This window comes from Montipora capricornis, chromosome 11 (assembly GCF_036669925.1).
Source record: "Montipora capricornis isolate CH-2021 chromosome 11, ASM3666992v2, whole genome shotgun sequence".
In the NCBI taxonomy this organism is placed as follows: domain Eukaryota; kingdom Metazoa; phylum Cnidaria; class Anthozoa; order Scleractinia; family Acroporidae; genus Montipora; species Montipora capricornis.
Genome location: NC_090893.1, coordinates 35,781,214 through 35,801,213, shown reverse-complemented (window position 1 = coordinate 35,801,213; position 20,000 = coordinate 35,781,214). Strand labels below are relative to the sequence as shown.

General features: G+C 39.4%; 1 protein-coding gene across 2 annotated transcripts; it reads left to right on the top strand.

Moving 5' to 3' along the window:
* Positions 1 to 5,347: 5,347 nt before the first annotated feature.
* On the top strand, positions 5,348 to 18,411 carry LOC138022750 (metalloprotease TIKI homolog). 2 transcript variants are annotated; one of them, XM_068869686.1, is made up of 7 exons: positions 5,348 to 5,469; positions 5,650 to 5,727; positions 5,875 to 6,450; positions 14,662 to 14,989; positions 16,659 to 16,749; positions 17,233 to 17,406; positions 17,841 to 18,411. In XM_068869686.1, the coding sequence occupies exons 1-7, from the start codon at positions 5,446 to 5,448 to the stop codon at positions 17,995 to 17,997; spliced, it is 1,428 nt and encodes a 475-aa protein (XP_068725787.1). In that variant the 5' UTR covers positions 5,348 to 5,445; the 3' UTR covers positions 17,998 to 18,411. The 2 variants fall into 2 exon arrangements, with proteins under 2 accessions (XP_068725787.1, XP_068725786.1); XM_068869685.1 differs by having other exon boundaries at positions 5,348 to 5,570.
* The last annotated feature ends 1,589 nt before the right edge of the window (positions 18,412 to 20,000 follow it).

Below are 20,000 nucleotides of genomic sequence, written 5' to 3'. Positions count from 1 at the left end.
GACTTTTGGGGGGGGGGAAATTTAAAATGTCTCAACTTCATGATGATGTTGACGTGTAAATAAACTCAACAACAAAGCACTTTTCTGTGGTGTTTTCAAATTTTAGCTACCTTTCGTAGCTCAAATTTTGTGACAACTGAAAGTCACACCGAAAGCTATTGAAAAAGGCGATGTTTTTTCCACAATGGGCGATCTCTGAATCGATGAGTGATGACTTTGCTGTGGTGCCGTTTATTTTATTGTGCAAAGTGTTTCAGCTTTTGAGCCTATGGATGAAATCTTAATTAAGGACTGAGGACGGAGGTAAGGTGCTGTTTATTTCTTATAAAAGGTACCAAGAAGTGACTTTACTTTGGTGTTGAATATTATGCTCTGGAAGACGGTTCGCAACGAGTCTGTCAGGGATCGTTTTTTGAAGGCAGTGGTAGACCTTTGAGCCTGTTTCTAACCACTGCTTACTTTTGTTCGAAAAATAATTTATCATGGGATTTATGATACTGAGAATCCCATGGATTATATTAAGTCTCTGGCTTTTTCACTTGCAGACACACTTACTCATTTACGTTTCCGGTATCAATAGCTTTCTGGTTGACCACCTACACAATCAAAGCGGATTTAAATTACTTCCGATAAAACAAAGCTGGATTTCAATCAAATTAGCCTCTGAACAAACGAAGGTCGGGATTAACCTGACGGCAAAGGGTTTGGCTTTTCTTCTAAGCCGATGTTTCTTGAGACAACTGTGGACATGCAAAGGATATACATGCAAGTTCATCGCGGAATGCGGTGCAGTACAAGTTTTGGCCAAATAGTTGTAGGTATATTGGATTAGTAGTCCTCGAAATCTTTCCCACACCCGAAGTACCATGACTAGAGGTCACAGCCGTTGCCAGAAATGGTGTTAACGCCGCTAGACAATGTAATCGTCCGCAGTGAATCACAGCGTGCACTTTACATCCACCGTTTCGCCGGAGGTCGCGTTACGTTTCCCCAACTAAAAGTACACTTGTAAAATAATCCTAAATCGTAGCATTTGAAGTGAATAATTACATATGCCTTTAGATGAGGCAGAAGAAGTGACAAACTCGAAAGGCAATTATATTTATTGAGCTTCGTATGAGTTTTAATGAATGAGTCTTTGATTTTATTGTGGAACGTGTGGTTGGCGATCGACTTATCAACTGACCTCTAAAATGTACGTTTAGCTTCGAATCGTTAAGAAGAATCGTGAACTGAATATTGCGCTCGCGTACGCAGATCGGCTGGGGCCGGACCGGACTGAGAAGCTCCGTTGATCGGCATGGTTCCAATTTTGGGCAAATTTGCAGGGTATTTTTTCTTGAGTAGTATGTACTGTAGTTACTAGTCATGGTCGTTCGTCAGAACCAGTTTTACAAATGGAAACATAAAGATACAGGTAAAAATAAGTTATTGTTTCATGTGATTGCCTGCATTAATCTTATCTGTAAACTAAAGAAGAGATGGAAAAGGTAAGGAAAAGTGTTAATTTCGATGAACTTAAACTTCAAATTGCCCGACCAAATAACAACTCAATCTAAAAAAAGAAATTTGGTAAACTGATCCTTGTCTCCTGTTACCCTCGAAGTTTTGATCTGATGTAGGCTATGCTATTTTAAGATAGACAGGATCTAATCTGCTTTTTACACAGATAAGAGGCCTAAGGACTCATCCCTCTCTCTCTCTTTAATTTCTCTCTCTGACATTTGCATCCATGCACGTTGACCTTGAAAATCAAGCTGATAATCAAGTAGCCTGCTCGCAGGCTAATAACCAAGTGAACGTTCAAAGGTTTTTCTCCGTTTTTTTTTCGAGGGCAAAAAGGTTTTTATTTCCTGAAAGTGTTAATCTTAGCTTCTCATTAGCTTAGGATTACATTCATAAAAGCTTCCCTATGAGTGTTGCTTCAATATTTAACCACCTTTATCTTTTCTTTTTCGAAGTAAAAAAAGTAAAGAAATGGAGAATTTTACTCATGTGAAATACCACTCCTGCCATTCATAGGAAATCAAAGGAAACAGCAACAGCAACAGCATGCGGTTTTCTTCAAGGTTAAACATGATAACTGGCGAGGCGTGACCTTCATCCATACCTTACCACATTTTATTCGTTTTAAATGTGACCCAAGGGTGGAATATCTGTCCTAACTCGCAAGCGAGTGTCATGGTGATTCATCAGTGTCAATTAAAACGGCTTGAAAATCCTTGATATGAAAAATAAGATCATAACTCAAATTCGAAATTCTGTGTTGTTGTTGCAGCATTCCATTACTGAGCTCGGCCAGAAAGCTTTGTCAGCTAGAATGAAAAAGCGCTTCATTTATACTAATCGTTTCGAATCAGTCTTGATTAGTGTGCTTCAGTCGGTTTTTAGCATCAAGCGAATGGGTGGAACGCGGTTTAGTATGAACTAAGAGACCCTGAGGCATGATGACTTACTATTCCCAGCATACCTTTTGAAAAGAAGTTTCCGCTGGAGATGCACGTTCTGATTAATAATCCTCCACCGTACGTGGTTAATCTGCGTGGGATAGTACTAATTTCATTCTTTCACGATTGTCTCAAGATTCGCAGGGAATCAGGAATCCTGATCAACAAAATAAACAAATTAAACTGAAATACTACATTTTGCCCTCGCAAGAAACAAAATACGTCACCACGGGCTGGAATAAGGCAGTCAGTTGCTTTCATTTTGAAGTTCAACCTGACTGGACCACCTGATTCTATTGCTTAAGTGCAGTTGGTGCGGGCTTTTAAAACCTGGATCAGGCAGGTTCATGGCTTTTACCACCGGGATACCCCTCTCGTCCTTGTTTTCGAAAAATTCAAAGAACACCAAATTGCTTTTAAAAATGGCCGATCGCGTGATTCATAGTGTTTATTCGAACTTTAATAAAATAAAATTGCAGTTTAAATCGAAAGGTTTGCTCAGCATTAAGTATCCACAAGCGGATTGCAAGATATTTTTGAACATGGAGGCCGCGGCATCGGATATGCAATAAATAATTGATCAAGTGAAAAAATGTTTGAATGATTCCCCTAATCCGCAAAGCCTTTAAACTGGTCAAAACGGGAAAAAAACCCTGCCCAATTTCAACTGACAAAGTGCTGTTATTTTGGAATGTGTACAAAATTAAGAAACAACACGGCTTTTGTTTATAAATGTACTTGCTAATAATGCTAGTTAAAATTGGTTATTCTATTCGAGGGATTTCTGTTCACTCTTAAAAATTGCTTGAGCAAGCAGTGATCCTATCATTCTGCGGCATATCATGAAATGATTTCAGGTGAAGGCCTTTTTGATATACCCTATTTTGTGGTTGTTATAAATATATATAAGGGCTATGAAAATATCATCCTACTGTATATTCTACGGTGACTGTCTCGCCGGACATCGCTTGTTTTCACAATTTCTGGTGAGGCTGTAATTCAATGTTTGCTTTTTTTCTTTTTTATGCAATGATGAAATAGTTGGAACTGCTTGTACCGCAGCTCCTCGAGCCAACTTTTTCACGTATTTGAAATAGTTCTATCATTATTGACGAACGGCAGAACAAGAAAACCAGTTATGTATTTAAATTCGATTATATCTATGGTGGAACTTTCATCCTCAGTCATAATTCAATTTCGCTAAAGAATGCGCTTGTCACAATAGTACACCAAAGCTCTCCACTGCCTTATAGCTGCCGCTAAACTTTTAGACATTAAGCACTCTTTAATCTGCCTGTTGTCTCTAAAATAAATTCGCAATAATTATTGTTTGCGAACGAATTGTTTTGCAATGGTATTTAGAACGTCTTCCTTTATTAATTAACCTTTTTTCTGACCTGTACATTTTTTCCTTCGTCTTCAAGGACAAACCGCGGATCGTGTGATACGATTACAACCGCAAGACCGGTAGATTATATCCGAAACTATAATGATCATAATATTCCACTGAAAGCTATTAGACAGTTCTCGCGTCCTGCTGCCATCATCTCATATTTTCCGGGACCATACTACACCCACGTCTGATTCAGAGGCATGTGGACGAGCCTTCAAAAGAAGCAGCCCGGTAAGCTGAACGCTGTGCCTAATTCGATTTGTTTCTTGGGATTGTCCGTTGAAACCCTTGGAACCATAGAACAAAACAAGATGCGTTTAAAACTGTTTCCTCATTATTCACTGAGTGTTCTCAGAACTCATAAGTTTTTGGCCGTTTTAAAGAAACTGTAATGCCATTTTTTTTAACTGAAAAAAATTCTTCAATAACCCTTCAGTTTTTAGGGTGAGACTTACAAATTTTAATCTGTCTAACGCCAGACGATTTTACTTCAGTCCACGGGGCCTCTTCAGGGTTGAATGGGTTAACATCATGTAGGTCCACTCAAGAATTATGTCTCCTTAATCCGCAGTGGTAGATCGCTGAGGTCAGTATTGTCCCGTCAAGGGTGGGATATTAGACGCTATGCCTTTGATTATTTATATTTTATATTCTGGCCAAGTGGAATTCTACTATTTAGGAATTTTTGGACGTATTGTAACTTGAAGAAGAAAAAACAAACAATCATTTAGTGAAGACGCGCGGCAAAACAGCACGAGTCTTCGTTAATTGACTAAGCGGGGTTTTAGCTCAGCTGGAGTAACTATGTTCAGGTTATAGCTTCACATTGCGGAGATAATGGAATGGACCAGCGAACAATGAACGCGCGCTGTTTACTACATGAGAGCCATTCAGACAAAACAACAGGGTGCCTATTAAAAGTCCTTTGCTGCTTGCTGCTTTCATACTACACCTTCCATCCTAAAATGAGTTTCTCATTTGTGACACATGAGATTCTGTGTAATGGTTCCAATGCACTTAAATGAAGATATGAGATATTTTTTTTTAGTTTCTGTTGTCTTAAACCAGTTAGATTCTGCATTTGCCTGTCCGCAGTGAGCGTGTTGCGAGAGGTTAATGGCTCCTATCATGGCAAAGTTCATTAAATGTCCTTTTAGACCGAAAATATTACAAACACTTTTAGCTTGTCCACCAGCCTCCCAATACTTGAAGCAAATGTGAACTCCAGACTGGTTTTGTTGTAACTAAACTAATATTGCTCTCCTCCTTATTACCAAAAGCTGCGGTTTGTCGAATTGCATAGTTTGTACGCATCTACGCCACTCAAGCGTGAGATAGCTTATTAGGACTCGTTTTGTCAATCTCGCCTTGTAGGTTAGCACCTCAATTAAACAGCTAACTGTCAGTTTGCCTGCGTGCTGTCATGCCTAATGACATGGCTTTTGTATTACGTGATGGACCGCCCCACAAGATTAACAGTGCGCCAATTACCATCCGAAATAAACCAATCATGAGCTAAGCCACTAACCCGAGAGGAGACCGCAAAGCGAAGAGTTAAAGCTGACAAGATTTAAAGATTGTCTGTTAGTAAGCTATGAAGGCCAGATGACCCAACACGGCTGTAATAAAGTGAGCAAGCCTGAAAGAATTGTAGAGTTACTGATATCACTGGTTAGGATGAAGGCATGGCGTCGACTCACTCGAACCTCTTATGGGTTTTGTTGCTTATTGTAAGAAGACTATTGTGTAGTGATCACGTTAGACCATAGTTATCTGACCACTAAATCCTAATGTGCTTTGTACCTACAGCTCTCGGAGTCAACACTGAAAGGACAGAATGTTTTCCCGGACCGTTCAGTTACTTCAAAGCGCTGCTCCGATTATGCGGTAACAGATTTTCAAGATCTATTTTTTGTGTGCGTTAGTTCAGTCCATGTATGTTGCTCCTATATATGTATATATATCTAAACTCAGGAATATTGTGCTTTCGAAATAATTCTCTTGTGCATACTCCATTTATATTTCTATTTTCAGCATCAAGAGAACTTGAACTCATTTCTGTGGCTGGTTAGAAGGAATCCGCCGGCTTACTTCTTTGGCACGATCCATGTGCCATACACACGAGTTTGGGACTACATCCCCACAAATAGCAAGACAGCGTTTAGGACGAGTCAATACGTATACTTTGAGCTAGATTTGACTCAGAAATCCACCATAACTGCCCTTTGGAAATGTCAAATGCTTCCTAACGGTGGACTTCTTAAGGATGTGATACCTCGCTCATTATATCGACGTGTCCTTCGACATTTGCGTTATATCAAGAGAAAAATGCCTGTATGGTTGAAGGACAGTGACGACAATTTTCGACAAGGCATGGGGCCGTACGCGAATAAGATATTTCAGCTTTTGACCAAAGACTGGAAACAGAAAAGGCCAATATGGGTCATGCTCCTTGTTAATTCTTTGACAGAAAGCGACATCAAAAGTCGAGGTATTCCCGTCCTTGATCAATACCTCGCGTTAGAAGCATCCAGAAACCAGCAAGTTACCGGAGCTGTAGAAGAAGTTGTTGAACAATGTCGGCCGCTTAATTCCCTAAATGACTCTCAGGTAAGATTTTGTATAGTGAAAATTACATAATCCTTCAAATCTTCTCAAAGTCAAATGTTTTTCAAGCGAAATCCAGCTTACTGCTGCCAAAAATGGATTAATTGAAACTGACAACATTAAACATTTAAGTTATATTTGCACGCGACAATACAGTTGAACTTGTAATGTTTTGTTGGCTAGGACGCGGACCTCGAGAAAAATGGAGCTCTTGGCTGTAAATACTTTTTGACCGCGCTAGTGGAGCGTGATTTTAGCCGAAAGCCTTTTTCACGCAGTTTCTTAATATTTGATTTGCGTGAGACGAGTAGGAAAATAATTTCATTAACGACCAGGCGATAATAACTCCGAAACCAGGATCTGTTTTCAGCGTAGCTTCATTAGCAAATTTGTCTCGTTTCTTAGCAAGTCGAAGTAAAGCTGTTAAATAATTTCTGGAGGCGCAAAATTTGTGTTTATATTGTACTACTGTTTACACAGTTAGTCGCTGTCACAGAGTGTGGTCGTATATCGTTAGTCATATTTTGTTAATAGATCTTTTCATTGCGGCTTTAACGTGAATTCCTGTGCTTTACTGTCAGTGTTTTGATAGCAGGAGAAAAGAACGTTTACCCTCCAGATGATGTTTTATCGATTGTGTAAACCGATCGCTTTCCAATAAAATGCTCTCGAGCTAATTTTAAACTCTCTCAAATCGCCACAACGCTCGTAGATTGCTTGCGACTACGATCCAAGGGCACTTTTATGTGCTCAAATCAACGAAAGAATTTTTACTTTACTTATCAAGGTTATTAATTTATAGCCCTATTAGTTATAACCTAAACCTATGGGCTGAAAAATAAGCGACAATAAAAAAAAACTACCAGTGATATCACTCATCAAGCAATGAGATTGCTCGAAATATTCTTGACGTCTCGACGTCATCCGTTACAGAAGTTGCAAGTGTCGGCTTTCCTTTCGGTGAGCCTCTGTTAATCTCCGACTGCAGTATCCATTACAATTCTTATGTGGAGCTTTTATCAGGTTTGATATGGAAACAACAAACACTTTGTATGTCATTAAATTTTCATTAATATCACGCCTTGTATGTCCAACGATTTCACTGGGACCATGTTTCCAAGGTCTTTATTTCTAGGAGTTAAAAGTACTGAAAATTATGAACGATTGAAGTTTCGGGCTGCCAAGGATGAAATCAATGGGCGGCACATCAGTCCTTATGTCAACAAACTATTTCGTAGACAATAGTGTTAATTAAATCAAGAACGTGTCGTTTCTCGAGCTGTACGAAGCGAATATAAATCTGTGGGAATTAGAGGTAGATGTTACGTCCAATCTTACCGCAATATGAGACCGGTCAAACCGATGGCTACCCTGATTTTAGCGCTTTTTCTTAAATTGTAAAAGATGTGTTAAATTGATTTGCAAACACTTAAGTATGCAAACATTTTTTTCGGGTGTCACAATTCCCTTTGAATCTTAAGAACGGAGAGGATTTTAAGTCGTCAAACTTCAAAGTCATTTTTCTTTTTGTTACCTTGAAAACACGTTAAAAGATCAGATTTCCAAAACAAGTGGTTGGCAGTTTCACAAATGGCTTTTCGGGCCCGAAAAGTTATCGGTACTTTCGAGAAATGGGCTCCTGGACAAACAGTGTCTTTATTCACCAGAGAGCGGTGCAAAGTACTTTAGGCTTACTTTGTAGAGCAGTGACATCAAAGTACTTACCATCGATTCACACAGTACACTCACGTTTTGTATTTACTAAGTATGTTGTTTTTTCCATTAGCCTTAAGTTCCCTGATAAAGGGCGGTGTTTTTTGATGTCCCAAATTAAAGGCGTAAATCGTGCGTGAAGGTTTTACCGGCTTTATACAACTGTTGTCCGCAGAGTGTGCAGGAGATTCTTCGTATATTATTTTAACACAACCGCAACTCTTAATATCTTGACATCTGTCATTGATGGACTGGCTTTGTTTTTGTACAACAATTCTTTCAACGTTTCATTGGCACGTATGCAAATAGTCTGCACCTGACTCCTACACATTCGTCAGTTATAAACAGCGCGCGAAGTCTTGCTGCCTCGATTCTCTTCTAACATGCTCAACATATATGGTTAATTTGGAGCGTTTTTTCACAATCCACTTGACGAAAAACCATCGTATTTTTCTTTGAAGTTAGTTAAATTTTACAAATAGCGAGGTCAACGTAAGGCCGGATGCAGATACCTCATTACAACATATTTTTTAAAAATCAACCACCCTTTTTGCACCAAGGAAAGAGGCATGGGTAGTGAAAAAAATCATGATGATAATTTTAATTTTGGAATATATGCTAAAATGAGCCCAAATCACTAGGATTAAATGTTTGGTAGAGTTTTTAACTGGTGAAAGTCAAGTTAGGAATTTTCAGGCATATCTCAATATTGTAATATGCGCTAGTTCGCGCAGCCAATCTCGGGGCGTTGGAAAAGATAACTTTCCCCCTAAACCATGATAACATATTTATCGATTTCGGATCTATACAACTGGACTTGAAAGATAAACCATGATTTTTTCAACGAGATACCACAAAAATTGAGACGTGATTTTGTGAAGTAAAATCGGCATAATCGATGACTATGATTTCCTTAACTTTTTCCGGCAAAAAGCTATCATCAAATGATAGTTTCCGTAAGTGCACGCGTTAAGTGCATCACAAAACGCCTAATTTCCAAGATTTTGACGTTGTTGTGATCCCTTGGACGCCCACGTATTTATTTGTATTTTGATTCTGCCCATCGCAAAGGACTGTGCCACGGTTTTCTTGGGAATAATACAAGAGATACTGAACTGCAGTACGTGCTTACATAGACACTTATGAATTTCCTCTGAATTCATCCGCATTAACTTGTGTTCAGTATTGTTATGAACTCTGCTGACCAATTTCTGTATTTACGAGCCCACTGCAAGATTTGGATAGATTGGTTATGAAAAGCTGCAACTGAGGAACTGATTGATTTGAATTCGATGTGAATCGGGTCGAATTCCCTTATATTACAAACTTCCGAATAGGTTGTATTTACAGAAGGACCTGATACAGCGTCGAGCAGTTCTGATGATTGCTGTACTTTATTTCTGGATAATGAAGAAAGAAATGGATACATTCGGGTACATTCGGGTTTTTGAAACCCGTTTAACCTGTATTAAAGGGAAGTGAATAAACCATTTTTGTAACTTCCGTAATTCCGTCAGCTTTTTCTCCTCCGGTACTCTGTTAGTTCTCTTTTTACGAGTGAAACAGACCTGTAAGCCCGATTTTACTCCGTAGTTACTAAAACATGGAACGACCTAAAACCACCTAAAACCACCTCAAAAAAATTCTACAACCATCTACATCCCCTTACAACCACCTCAAAAATATCTACAACAACTCACAAAGAATCGAATACCATCTCAAACAAGCCATAGATGTCTAAAATAAGGTAAGCCAGACGACAATATGTGTTTACCATTTAGCCAAAATCCCGGATTATGGGATTCACAAAAGTCAGTACCAGAATATGTATGTTTTGTCTGTCTATCTACTCTTCACACTATTTATGAAATAAGCACTTGTATGCACATCATATTTAAAAACCGCTTTTTAATCAATTTTTCAAAAAGAAGATTACGTAAAAGTTAGACGAAATCAATTTATCTGAATATGAATATATAAGAATGATTAATCAAAATATTGTGCGACCTGTACGTACCTTTGGGATCTTCCTTAAAGACGAACGCTATCGGAGCGTGCATTCATAAAGCATGCAATTATTTATTTCCCGGAATTCGGGAAATTATTGAGGATCGTTCCGTTTCCAGGCCCTTTATCACGATTTTAGCACTGTTTACAGAATGGAATGCAGGATAAAGCGCCATTCTCATCCAGTTGGTTTTTCAACAAATTAGGAAAATCGCTTACTTTATGCCACGATCATTCTCATGATCCGGAATTTTCGGCTAAATGGTAAACACGTATTGTCGTCTCGCTTATTTTAGACCTCTATGACTTGTTTGAGATGGTATTCGATTCTTTGTGAGTTGATGTAGATATTTTTGAGCTGGTTGTTGATATTTTTGAGGTGGTTGTAGATGGTTTTAGGTCGTTCCAGATTTTAGTGACTACGGATTTTACTTACGTCATATATATATTTTTAAAACGAAAGAGTGCACAAAGAGCCGGAATTGTCTAATCATTTCCTTTCCAATGTGTGTGCCCCGAAAGAACGGTTTTTGGCTGATTTTTATGCCCCACTACAGGAAAAACCCAGAAAAAGATTAGAGCGCTTTAGGTAATTTCTAAAAATGCACAGAAGTTTGTCATCTTCATCCTAAATAGAATTTTGCTCATTAATGGAATTAATGTGACAGTCTTGACGACTCAGATTTTTGCCTTCCTTTTGACCAGAATATCGTAATTCAAAGCTATATCTTGCAAAACGATTGAATTGTATCGGCGAAAAACTCGCAAAAGAAGCCGAAGTGCGTGAAAATGCCAAGAGGATTTGATGGATCAGAACTCTTCCTCACGTCACCTATTTATATCACATATTCATGCATTAAGATAATGTAAATGTGTGCTTATAATCACAGTTCGGAAAAAGCAAGCAACTAAGAAAGGTTGAAGTTGTAACATTTATTGGAAGTCTCAATGGTTTGCGAGAAAAATCAAAGCCGATACATATTCGTCTATAACGTAAGGTTTTAATTAATGGTGGTCATCATCAGGTGATGACCTGATCAGGTGGACTTTCAACAAAGCAAGTAAACACTTCAATCGTTGGACTCTGTTGAGCTCTTGTTCATCTGAATCTCTGGCAACCGCAGACAAAAGAAAGGAAATCCCAGCTGAACTAAAACAGCAAGGGGCGAAATTCCGTAAATAAGAGGTTTTTATTCTCTTGTTTAAAAGATAGTTTTAAGTGCACTCGTTAATTAACTTCCCAGATGTTTTAAGCAAGCGCTCCTGGCGAGAGTCAGTTGTGTTTGAGATCTCTTTTTCTTCTCGAAGAGAAATGACGAAAAGCAGTTAATGGGAATTAATAATATTAAGCACTTGCTGAAATTCCTGTACGTTTTTTTTCTTGTGCGTCTTGGTTGTTGCCGTTCATTTTGTGTGATGACGTTAAAAACTTCACACTAGACTTCCGGATGGAATGGATGAAGATAGTTTTTACATTTCCTGTTTGATTCTGTTTGCAAAATAACCTCTTGATGTCACGTTTTGAGCTCCAAAAAGCTGAATAAGTGCGGTTTTCTGATTTAAAAAGTAATGAACATATATTGTAGTCGAGGTTTTTATTTCCTTGCTGGAGTTCAGTTCGCTTCAGTAACTTGATTATTAGCTCTTCACAGTACACCCTTCGCCCTCCACACAAACCACAACGGATGTTGTGTTTTGTTCAGAGTTACAGCGTCAACGGAAGTATCCCGTTGTAGTAAGACGCCTAATTACGGATAAACTGAATTCTTCACAGCACGGACTCGGAAAATGCCAAGTGCTTGAATGTTGAATAAACTCCGAGAAAGTAGTTGAATGATCTCATAAGGAAATGTCATTGAAAACTGTCGCGTAATACACAATAGAGACGGCTTAGTTCTCATCGGTTGGGTACACCAAGATTAAAAACACTTTTATAAGAGACTTAATATAACATACGTTTTGAATGGGAATGCTTCAAAACACGGACACATATAGCAGGCATCTATCATTAGCCATCTTTAAGGTCTGATTTCAGTTATATATACACTTTCAATACCCTCAATCAATTAACATCTATCACTGAAGAAAGCAGAAGATCGTCATTGACACAAATTTGATTGGTATTAGTTTTTTTGTGCAAGCCAAGTTTTTGTGTAATAACATACGTAAGTAAACGTTAAGAACAAAAACATGTTTTGATTGCACTGGAAGTATTAAAAGCTAATCTAGTCATAAAAATTCAGTTCCGCGAGTTGAACAATTTGAACAACTATTGAAAACAGAGTTGGCTTAAAGGAAACATATGGTTACTTTATTGCTAGAGGGAGGGATAGAAAGTTCCGGACAGTCACTAAGACGTGATCCTTTCGTCGGGCAGAACTAAAAAAAGAACCTTTAAGCAGCTCTTGCCTGCTTAAAAGAGAGCCATATTATTAATTGAGTGTACCGAATCTATGTCGAAAATAGCACCAAAAGTTAAAGGCCCTTGTGGGGGCTCAGGAGATTTTTTGCCCCATAAGAATATGACCTGAGGAGGCATCACGGAAGTCCGCGCTCGCATAGAATGGAGAACTTGGGCCGCTTAACAGTCACGTCCAAGTGATTGCCGAAAAGGATCAACTCATGCTCGTAAGGAATCATAGTGTTCTCTCCGCCCGCCGCACAATGTTTTGTATTCACCGAGTTGTAGGGTTAGCGGGAGGCCGAAGCGAAACACTGCCATTGAATGGACTTATCTAGCATTGCGTTGACGTGAAATTGCATACGACAGTCACAGGCTACAACTTGCATTTTACCAAAAAGTCAAAGAGGTTTTTTTGATTTAAGCCCTCCTTTTGCCTGCTGTTAGTTACAGTAAAGCAACTTCTCAAAACAGAGACAATTCACAATGGCAAGAGGTAGCCATGGCCAGCTTTTGCTGTTTATCGTTTGCCCTGTCAATTAAACGCGAAGGTACATCTCTCTATTGTTTTGAGGTAGACACGATATAGTCGCAAGCGAGTATGTCCTCTTTTTTTGGTTTATATAGCCTGGTTTTCTCTAGCGAGCGACGCAAGCACAAAGCGCAAGCACAAGTTTGTGTCAGACACGGAGATCGAGGAAGTCGATCAGCTCACTTTATTTCAGAAGTTCTCGGCGAAAAAGCTTGGTTTTCACTTAGCGACCCACCACAAGTGAAAGCAAAAGTAGCTTATGCAATGAAGCCCCATTAGGGGGAGGGAGGGGGGAGGTCTTAGTATCCCGTATCCCATTTAATATCCCCTATGGCCCGTTAATTCCTGTGGTTTGTATCCCGAAAATGCCAGTTACTTCTGATGACGTCATTATGCCCCTGAGGCGGAGGAGGAGCAGGAGAGTTTTTCTCGAACACGTTCTCTGGAGAGACCGATATCGGTAGTTATTTTTCACATGGCTCGTTTTCCTTTGTTCTTTGAGGCTGATTATATGGAATAAACCCCGCTAATTAACAACTGTCTGAAAAGCTGGGGGCGGCTTTGATTGTAACAGGGGAGTTTAATAACCCCCTAAGGGATTATTAAAGTTCATAATCCCCTAGGTGAATATTACAGTAATATTCCCCTCGCACACACCCACATGCCTTCCATTTCACGCACTGACAAACAAAACAACGACTTTACTTTGTCATCCACGACTATGATATCCCTCTTCGACGCTTTCTTCTTGTTTGCTTTAGTCTCTTTTTCAACACTGCCGATTGAGACTTCTTGATGCTCGTGTGAGTGTTCAAAGCTGAACAACCCTTCTGTCGTCTCCTCAACATTAAACTGAGCGTTTTCGTGGTCCACTTGCCGATTGCTCGAAGATACAAATTTGAAGAAACTTGGAACGACTTCGTATCAGGAAGCACACGACATGCAAATAAATGGCCGGGTGTATTAGAGGTTAGCTAGCATTTGTACGGAAAGGATGCAGGAAGTAGAGATAACAATATGGGCAATTTTCAGAGAGAAGACTGAGAGAAGGTTTACAAGTAGTGCTTCGAATGTCTGGCCTTGAATTATAGATTTTAAAGGGCAGCTGCACTATTGATAGCCATTCCTAGCACACATTTCACATTCTTGAAAACCGAACTTGCAAGCAATTTTCGTTGCAAGGTTTCATTTCTTCAAAAATAACTGTAACGTGCAAAAAGATTGAAAAAGATAACAATCACTTTGAGATTTGACGGTCCCGAGACTGGCCTTTCCCAAGACGTAAAACAAAAATGACCACTTGGTTTTCCAAGCCTGCTCCAGGTTCCAGCGAAGGGAAACTATTTCAATAAATCACGCATGACTTGAATGAAAACTGTTTCCTGCAAAGAAGAAAAAACATACACGTTTCATTTTGGCGACAATTTTTGGCCCGCGGTCCCTATAATCTTAACGCTTGGAGCAGGCAATTGCTATTCTATTGCTCCGCTTTGATTGAAAATGCATCTTTTTTGTCATCCTCTATATGGAAAAATACGACGGCTGTTATGTTTTATTGCAGGTGATATTTGCTTTAAACCAAACCTTAAACTTCCAAGAAAAGTTGCGGGATGGTAAAGCGACATTGGCGTACACAACAGATGATCTGATTGATCATTACAACTGTGGAGATCTCAATACTGTGCTTAGCTTCTCCACTCAAACAGCGCGTTTATCAACTATGAACTCAAACTCATCTTCATTAGAGCTCGAAATACAAAGGACTCATGAGATAGATGCGTATTTTAGAACAGAGCTCATCGTCAAACGAAACGAGCGAATGGCAAAAAGAGTCATTGAACTATTGAACAAACACCCTGAGCGAGATTTCTTCTTTGCGTTTGGAGCAGGTAAGTACGTAACCTTTTTCAACACGTAAAAGCATCTGTAAATGTAGACTAGTTTGAACTAAGACCGACAACTTTTTGATTGAAAGGGTGGGAAGTTGAATATCTCACTGTCTTAAGTGTGGAAAGCCAATTTTTACATGACAAGAACATTCAGTTTATCAAGGTACGCAATTCAGTGGGCGCCAGCGTTCGACATAACTTGCACGCTGATGACGGAAACGATTTTTCTGCAGAAAAATAGCACTAACATTCAAGAAGGTGGAATTTTTCTCGGTGAACTATTTCGCCTCTACTGGTTGCTTGTACGTGATTCGACGCACACTAGAGAAAGAACGCAGGCGTTTCTATATGGCTAGTTCACCCACCGGCTGCTGCTTCATGCACTAGGAAACTTTTTAATGTCAGGAACAGGAGCCCATCGAATGCATCAAATAAAGCCTCCAACTAAACTTATTCCTTGAGCCAACCCTTTCCCGAGTATATTAACAGTGTCATATTTCCACGGCGAAACGCGAAAAAGAAATTCCAGCGCGATGCGTGTTTGTTGGCGGGTTTTATGACGTAAATCAATAGCTCTGTCACAGGCTTGTTTTGATTGGGCTTTTAACCTCGAAACCTCCGCCAGAGGCATTCTACTAATAACTCTACTCGGGATGGGTTGACTTTGAGAACCACTATGAAAGATAGAGGCTGCTAAAAGTAATACAAATACATTTCGTATTAATGGTAATAGCACTGAATGGAGTCCAATTCGGTCTGTAATCATACGAGTGATAATGCAGGAGTCCGATTTGTTTGTCACGAATATGATTACAGACCGAATTGGACGAAACGCAGTACTCTTACCGATTAATCATAAAAATTACAATTTCCGAGAAAAGAAGAAGAGCCAAGTTATGAAAGAAAGGGAAAATTTGCATTAAAAGACTACCAAAGGAGGCGTAAATTGTTTAATGTCTCTCTGAATGAAAGGAAGAAAGAAAGAAAGAAAGAAAGAAAGAGAGAAAGCCCCAATTTAGGAGTATGTACACTGTTTCTATGGTGATTGAAACCAAGGTTGTGATTGGTTGATTTCAACTGCAACTTTGAATGTGATTGGCTGATTTAAACTGCAACTTTAAATGTGATTGGCTTATTGAACTTTCCGATAACAACTTGGCAAGTGAATAAGTGGAAAATAGGAGTTTTTTTTAAACCAATCACAATCGAGGAAATTGTAATTTTTATGATTAACAGCGAAATTGACAACAACAATAACATCATCATCATCCGTTTATCAATATCTCAAACTTATATAGCCCCACAAAAATGTTATACCAATTGGAGTCGGAGGAAAATCCAATCCAACACAATTAAATCAAATCAGATGTTGGTTTTTACCAACATCCTGAACACACCCCTTTTTCTGGTGTGTTACTTCGGATCCAAGTTTCTTCTAATTCCCACCCACAAATACAGCCTTGCGCCGTTTCTCCCGCACTCCTCCTAAACAACGTTGAAGACCATACCTTGCACGACAGTTTTGTAACCCAACGCTGTTCAGTGTCCCAAATGTTTTGGCCAGGGTTGTAGATGACCATGTCAACTTTAAGTGGCGTTGAGTCGACACTTGACAACCACAACACGACAGTAAATCCATATCCTAAGGATTGTATTGATCATTACGCAGGACATTTTATTGGAAATCACAGTATAATAGATATTATGAGGCGCGAAGGATTTGCAGTGGATCACATACGACCCAATGACCAATTACCACGGTAAGCATCTGTACTGTACCAAACATTGCAATCACGATGCAATAAATATTTTTTCCCTTTTTTTCTCTTATTCACAATTAGACTGGCCGCGCACTAAGGCTAATGGCATGAAAGAACGCATAAAAGAGAATTTATCGGCCGTTTTTTCTCTTTTGAAACTGGTTTTGTCCATGTTACAAAGATTTTATTTAACCTAGATGAAAACAGAGAGCGACTTTGACCGACAACAATTTACTAGTTCACTTATACGCAAGGATAATAGCACGTTTGACTACAGAGAGAAAAGATTTGTTAGCTGGCACTTTTGTTACTGATGTTTAACTTGAGAGAGATTTGCGATATTAAATAAGGAATATTCAGATTGATCAAGTACAGACAATTGTTAACACTTGTATCTGTCCGGGCACTAATTGGGCAGAAATACTGCCGAACCCAATGGGTTACAGAAAAATGTAGTTTACTTTTATTGTTGTATTTACTTAGCGTTAAAACAGTACCAGACATCGTTGCTTGTCCAAAGACAAGGAGAAATAAACACAGATGCAGAAAATGTCGTCGGAGGCAACGGAGAAGATGCTGGGACAAAAGAAAAAAGGAACCGGATTTCAGTCGCGTTAAGTTGGTTCTTAAGATGACTAATACACCGACAGAAAAGAGGTTAGTATATCAGCGGCCACTCAGTTTTTGTTACGAAGATGCATGAATGCTACCGAACGCACCTCGTAGAACCGAAGATTCGCCGCAGCCTTACTCGATTCCCTGCGTAGACGCCACCAATGACATAGCGCTGTATTATTTATTGTTACCATGGTCTAGACACCTTTCAACATCCTCGGCTTAGTCCAGGAGCGGTTTTATTTATTTTCCTTTTATAGGGGAAGGGTTGGGTAGTAGGATTGGTGAGTCGGGGGTGGGTATGTGTCTTGGGCTAGCTTCCCAAACTCGGAGATGTCAGGTTGATTTTCTTGGTTCTCTACTCTAATGCGAAAGGTATATCACTGCAATATAATTATAATTTTATGAAGGTTTTTTTCTCAACTATCGATCGAGTTTTTTGGGCAACTTACGATGCAGGTTGTCTTTTTTTTCAGTGATAACTCAAGCGCACACAAAGAAGAATATACAATCAAAAATGAATTGCCTGTCCTGCAGTCATCAGCAGCTGTAAAAATCGACAAAAGACAAGTTAAATTTGCTCTTACTCTTCTTTGTCTATTGCTGTGTTGTCTTGCGAGGAACGTTATGTAAGACCACCCAAAAGGGCGTGCGGTGTTACACGTCATATATAAGAACAAGCGGAAAGGCCTAAGCTAGGATGTAAAAGTTCCTGTCCGTTTCCGCCTTCGTGCAATATAAAGAGGAATGATCTGCGTGGAAGAGCTGCCAACAGATGACACAAATTCGTAAATAAAATTTTGCATGTCGACAAAGGCTTGGGAAGCGTGTTAACTTATTACCCAAAGAAAAAAGAATTATATTAAATATACAATCGCATCATGCATCATCCTATTTGAACTTTAAATATTATATATACATATATTATATAATATCGGTTTTGTTAACCGTCATGTTATTTACACTCAGGGAAAATACTGACTCAGTTATATAAATATATAGCGTTTTGATTCATGATAAGAAAACAAGCTGATGCACAACATTTGAGTCATACTGAGTCCTTCTTCTGTCTGATTTCTTTGCTCATCATTTTCGGGACCGACTCTTGTTGCACGCTGGAAAATTTAAATTGGTCCTGAAGTAAATGTATATATTTTGAAGTGAGGGTTATAGATACGAAGTGAGGCTATTAGTCTCTCCCCTCGGGGCTTTTCAGGACTAATTTGCAATGTTTTACGGGGGACTTCAGCCAGACTGCTTATTACACAGTTTACAATTTATTTTAGGAAGTGAAAGATGCCCCCGTCCAGATAAGGTCAGACCACAACACGAATTGCTGGTTTTCACTCACGTGATCAACAGCCATGTTTTTCGACGAAAACAAAAGGAAGCATTTGCATAATAATAGAGTTAAATTCCCGGAGGATTTGGTAGGGGCACCAACATGGCGGTCGTGACGTCATGTGAAAACCGAGAATAGTGAGTGGGTTCTTTAACGTCCCATACTATTTAATTTCCAATAAGGGTTATGAGACGGTACCCCCGGTTTACAGTCCTTATCCGAGAAGACTTGAAAGTCTTACCATTTGCAGATGTAATTGCAAAGGTAGCACATTCTCCTCAGTTATTTTAAGACCTTGAGTGTTGGTCCGGCCGGAGTCGAGTTCACGACCTCCCGCATGATGGCCCGATGCTCAACCAACTTAGCCACCGGTACGGTGCCTCGCACTTATCTGGACAATTATGCAACGTGCTTCATACCCCCTCTACTATGCCGGTGCGACGCTCATACCCCATCTACTATGCCGGTGCGACGCTCTTCCAACTGAGCCATGAAGCTACTCATTTAGGAGCAGCGCTCATGTGTTCCCATGAAAGGACTGATGAATTAAATAAATGCATATCTTCGAAGTGCGAGTTATACACTAAAGATAGAAGTCATCCTTGCACTTCTGTGGGCAATTTAATTAACCCTTTCACTCCTGTGGGGTTCTCCATTGACGAGTAAAATCGTCTGGCGTTAGACAGCGTAAAATCTATAAGTCTCGTTGGCCCTTACAGGAGTGAAAGGGTTAATTAAATTAATTAAGCAATTGTCTCTTTTAAACAAAAACTGAGGCGGCTTTAACGGGATTCGAAACCATGGTGCAAGAGACAATTGCTTAAATTGTCCAGATAACTGCGAGGATGACTTCCATCCTTCTTAAATAGACCATTTTACAGTTGTAGCTCAGCTGCCTGGCCTAAGAATGGAAGCGAGGCTGCCGGTGACCTTGTTTTGATACACCCATGATATTAGAAATAATAATACGAACTTGCAAGTGACCACCCCCTCCCCCAAGTAGATTGATGGTTGAGATGGCAGACCAAGTGCAGTGCAATTTCACAGGCATGGGTTCCAGTCCCGAGTTTAATTCAAACCAATAGGCCATTTTACAGTTGTTTGCTGAGTGACCTAGCCTATGAACGGCTGCGAGGCTGCCGGTGACCTTGAATTGACACAGACCTCATTGCTTTTATAATGTAAATTATGTTGTTGTGATTCAAATTAGTCTACATTAACATTAGAAAAGTACAAAGGTTTGACAAATTACTCCTTAATTTTGGCGCGAAATTTCAGCGTTAATTTATAATTT

Excerpts from the sequence above, each read along its gene's own strand:
- LOC138022750 (XM_068869685.1), top strand. The coding sequence starts at position 5,526 with ATGGCGTCGACTCACTCGAACCTCTTATGGGTTTTGTTGCTTATT. Across the intron at positions 5,571-5,649 it reads TATGGGTTTTGTTGCTTATT|CTCTCGGAGTCAACACTGAA; the intron begins GTAAGAAGACTA and ends TTGTACCTACAG. Across the intron at positions 14,990-16,658 it reads CTTCTTTGCGTTTGGAGCAG|GACATTTTATTGGAAATCAC; the intron begins GTAAGTACGTAA and ends ATCATTACGCAG.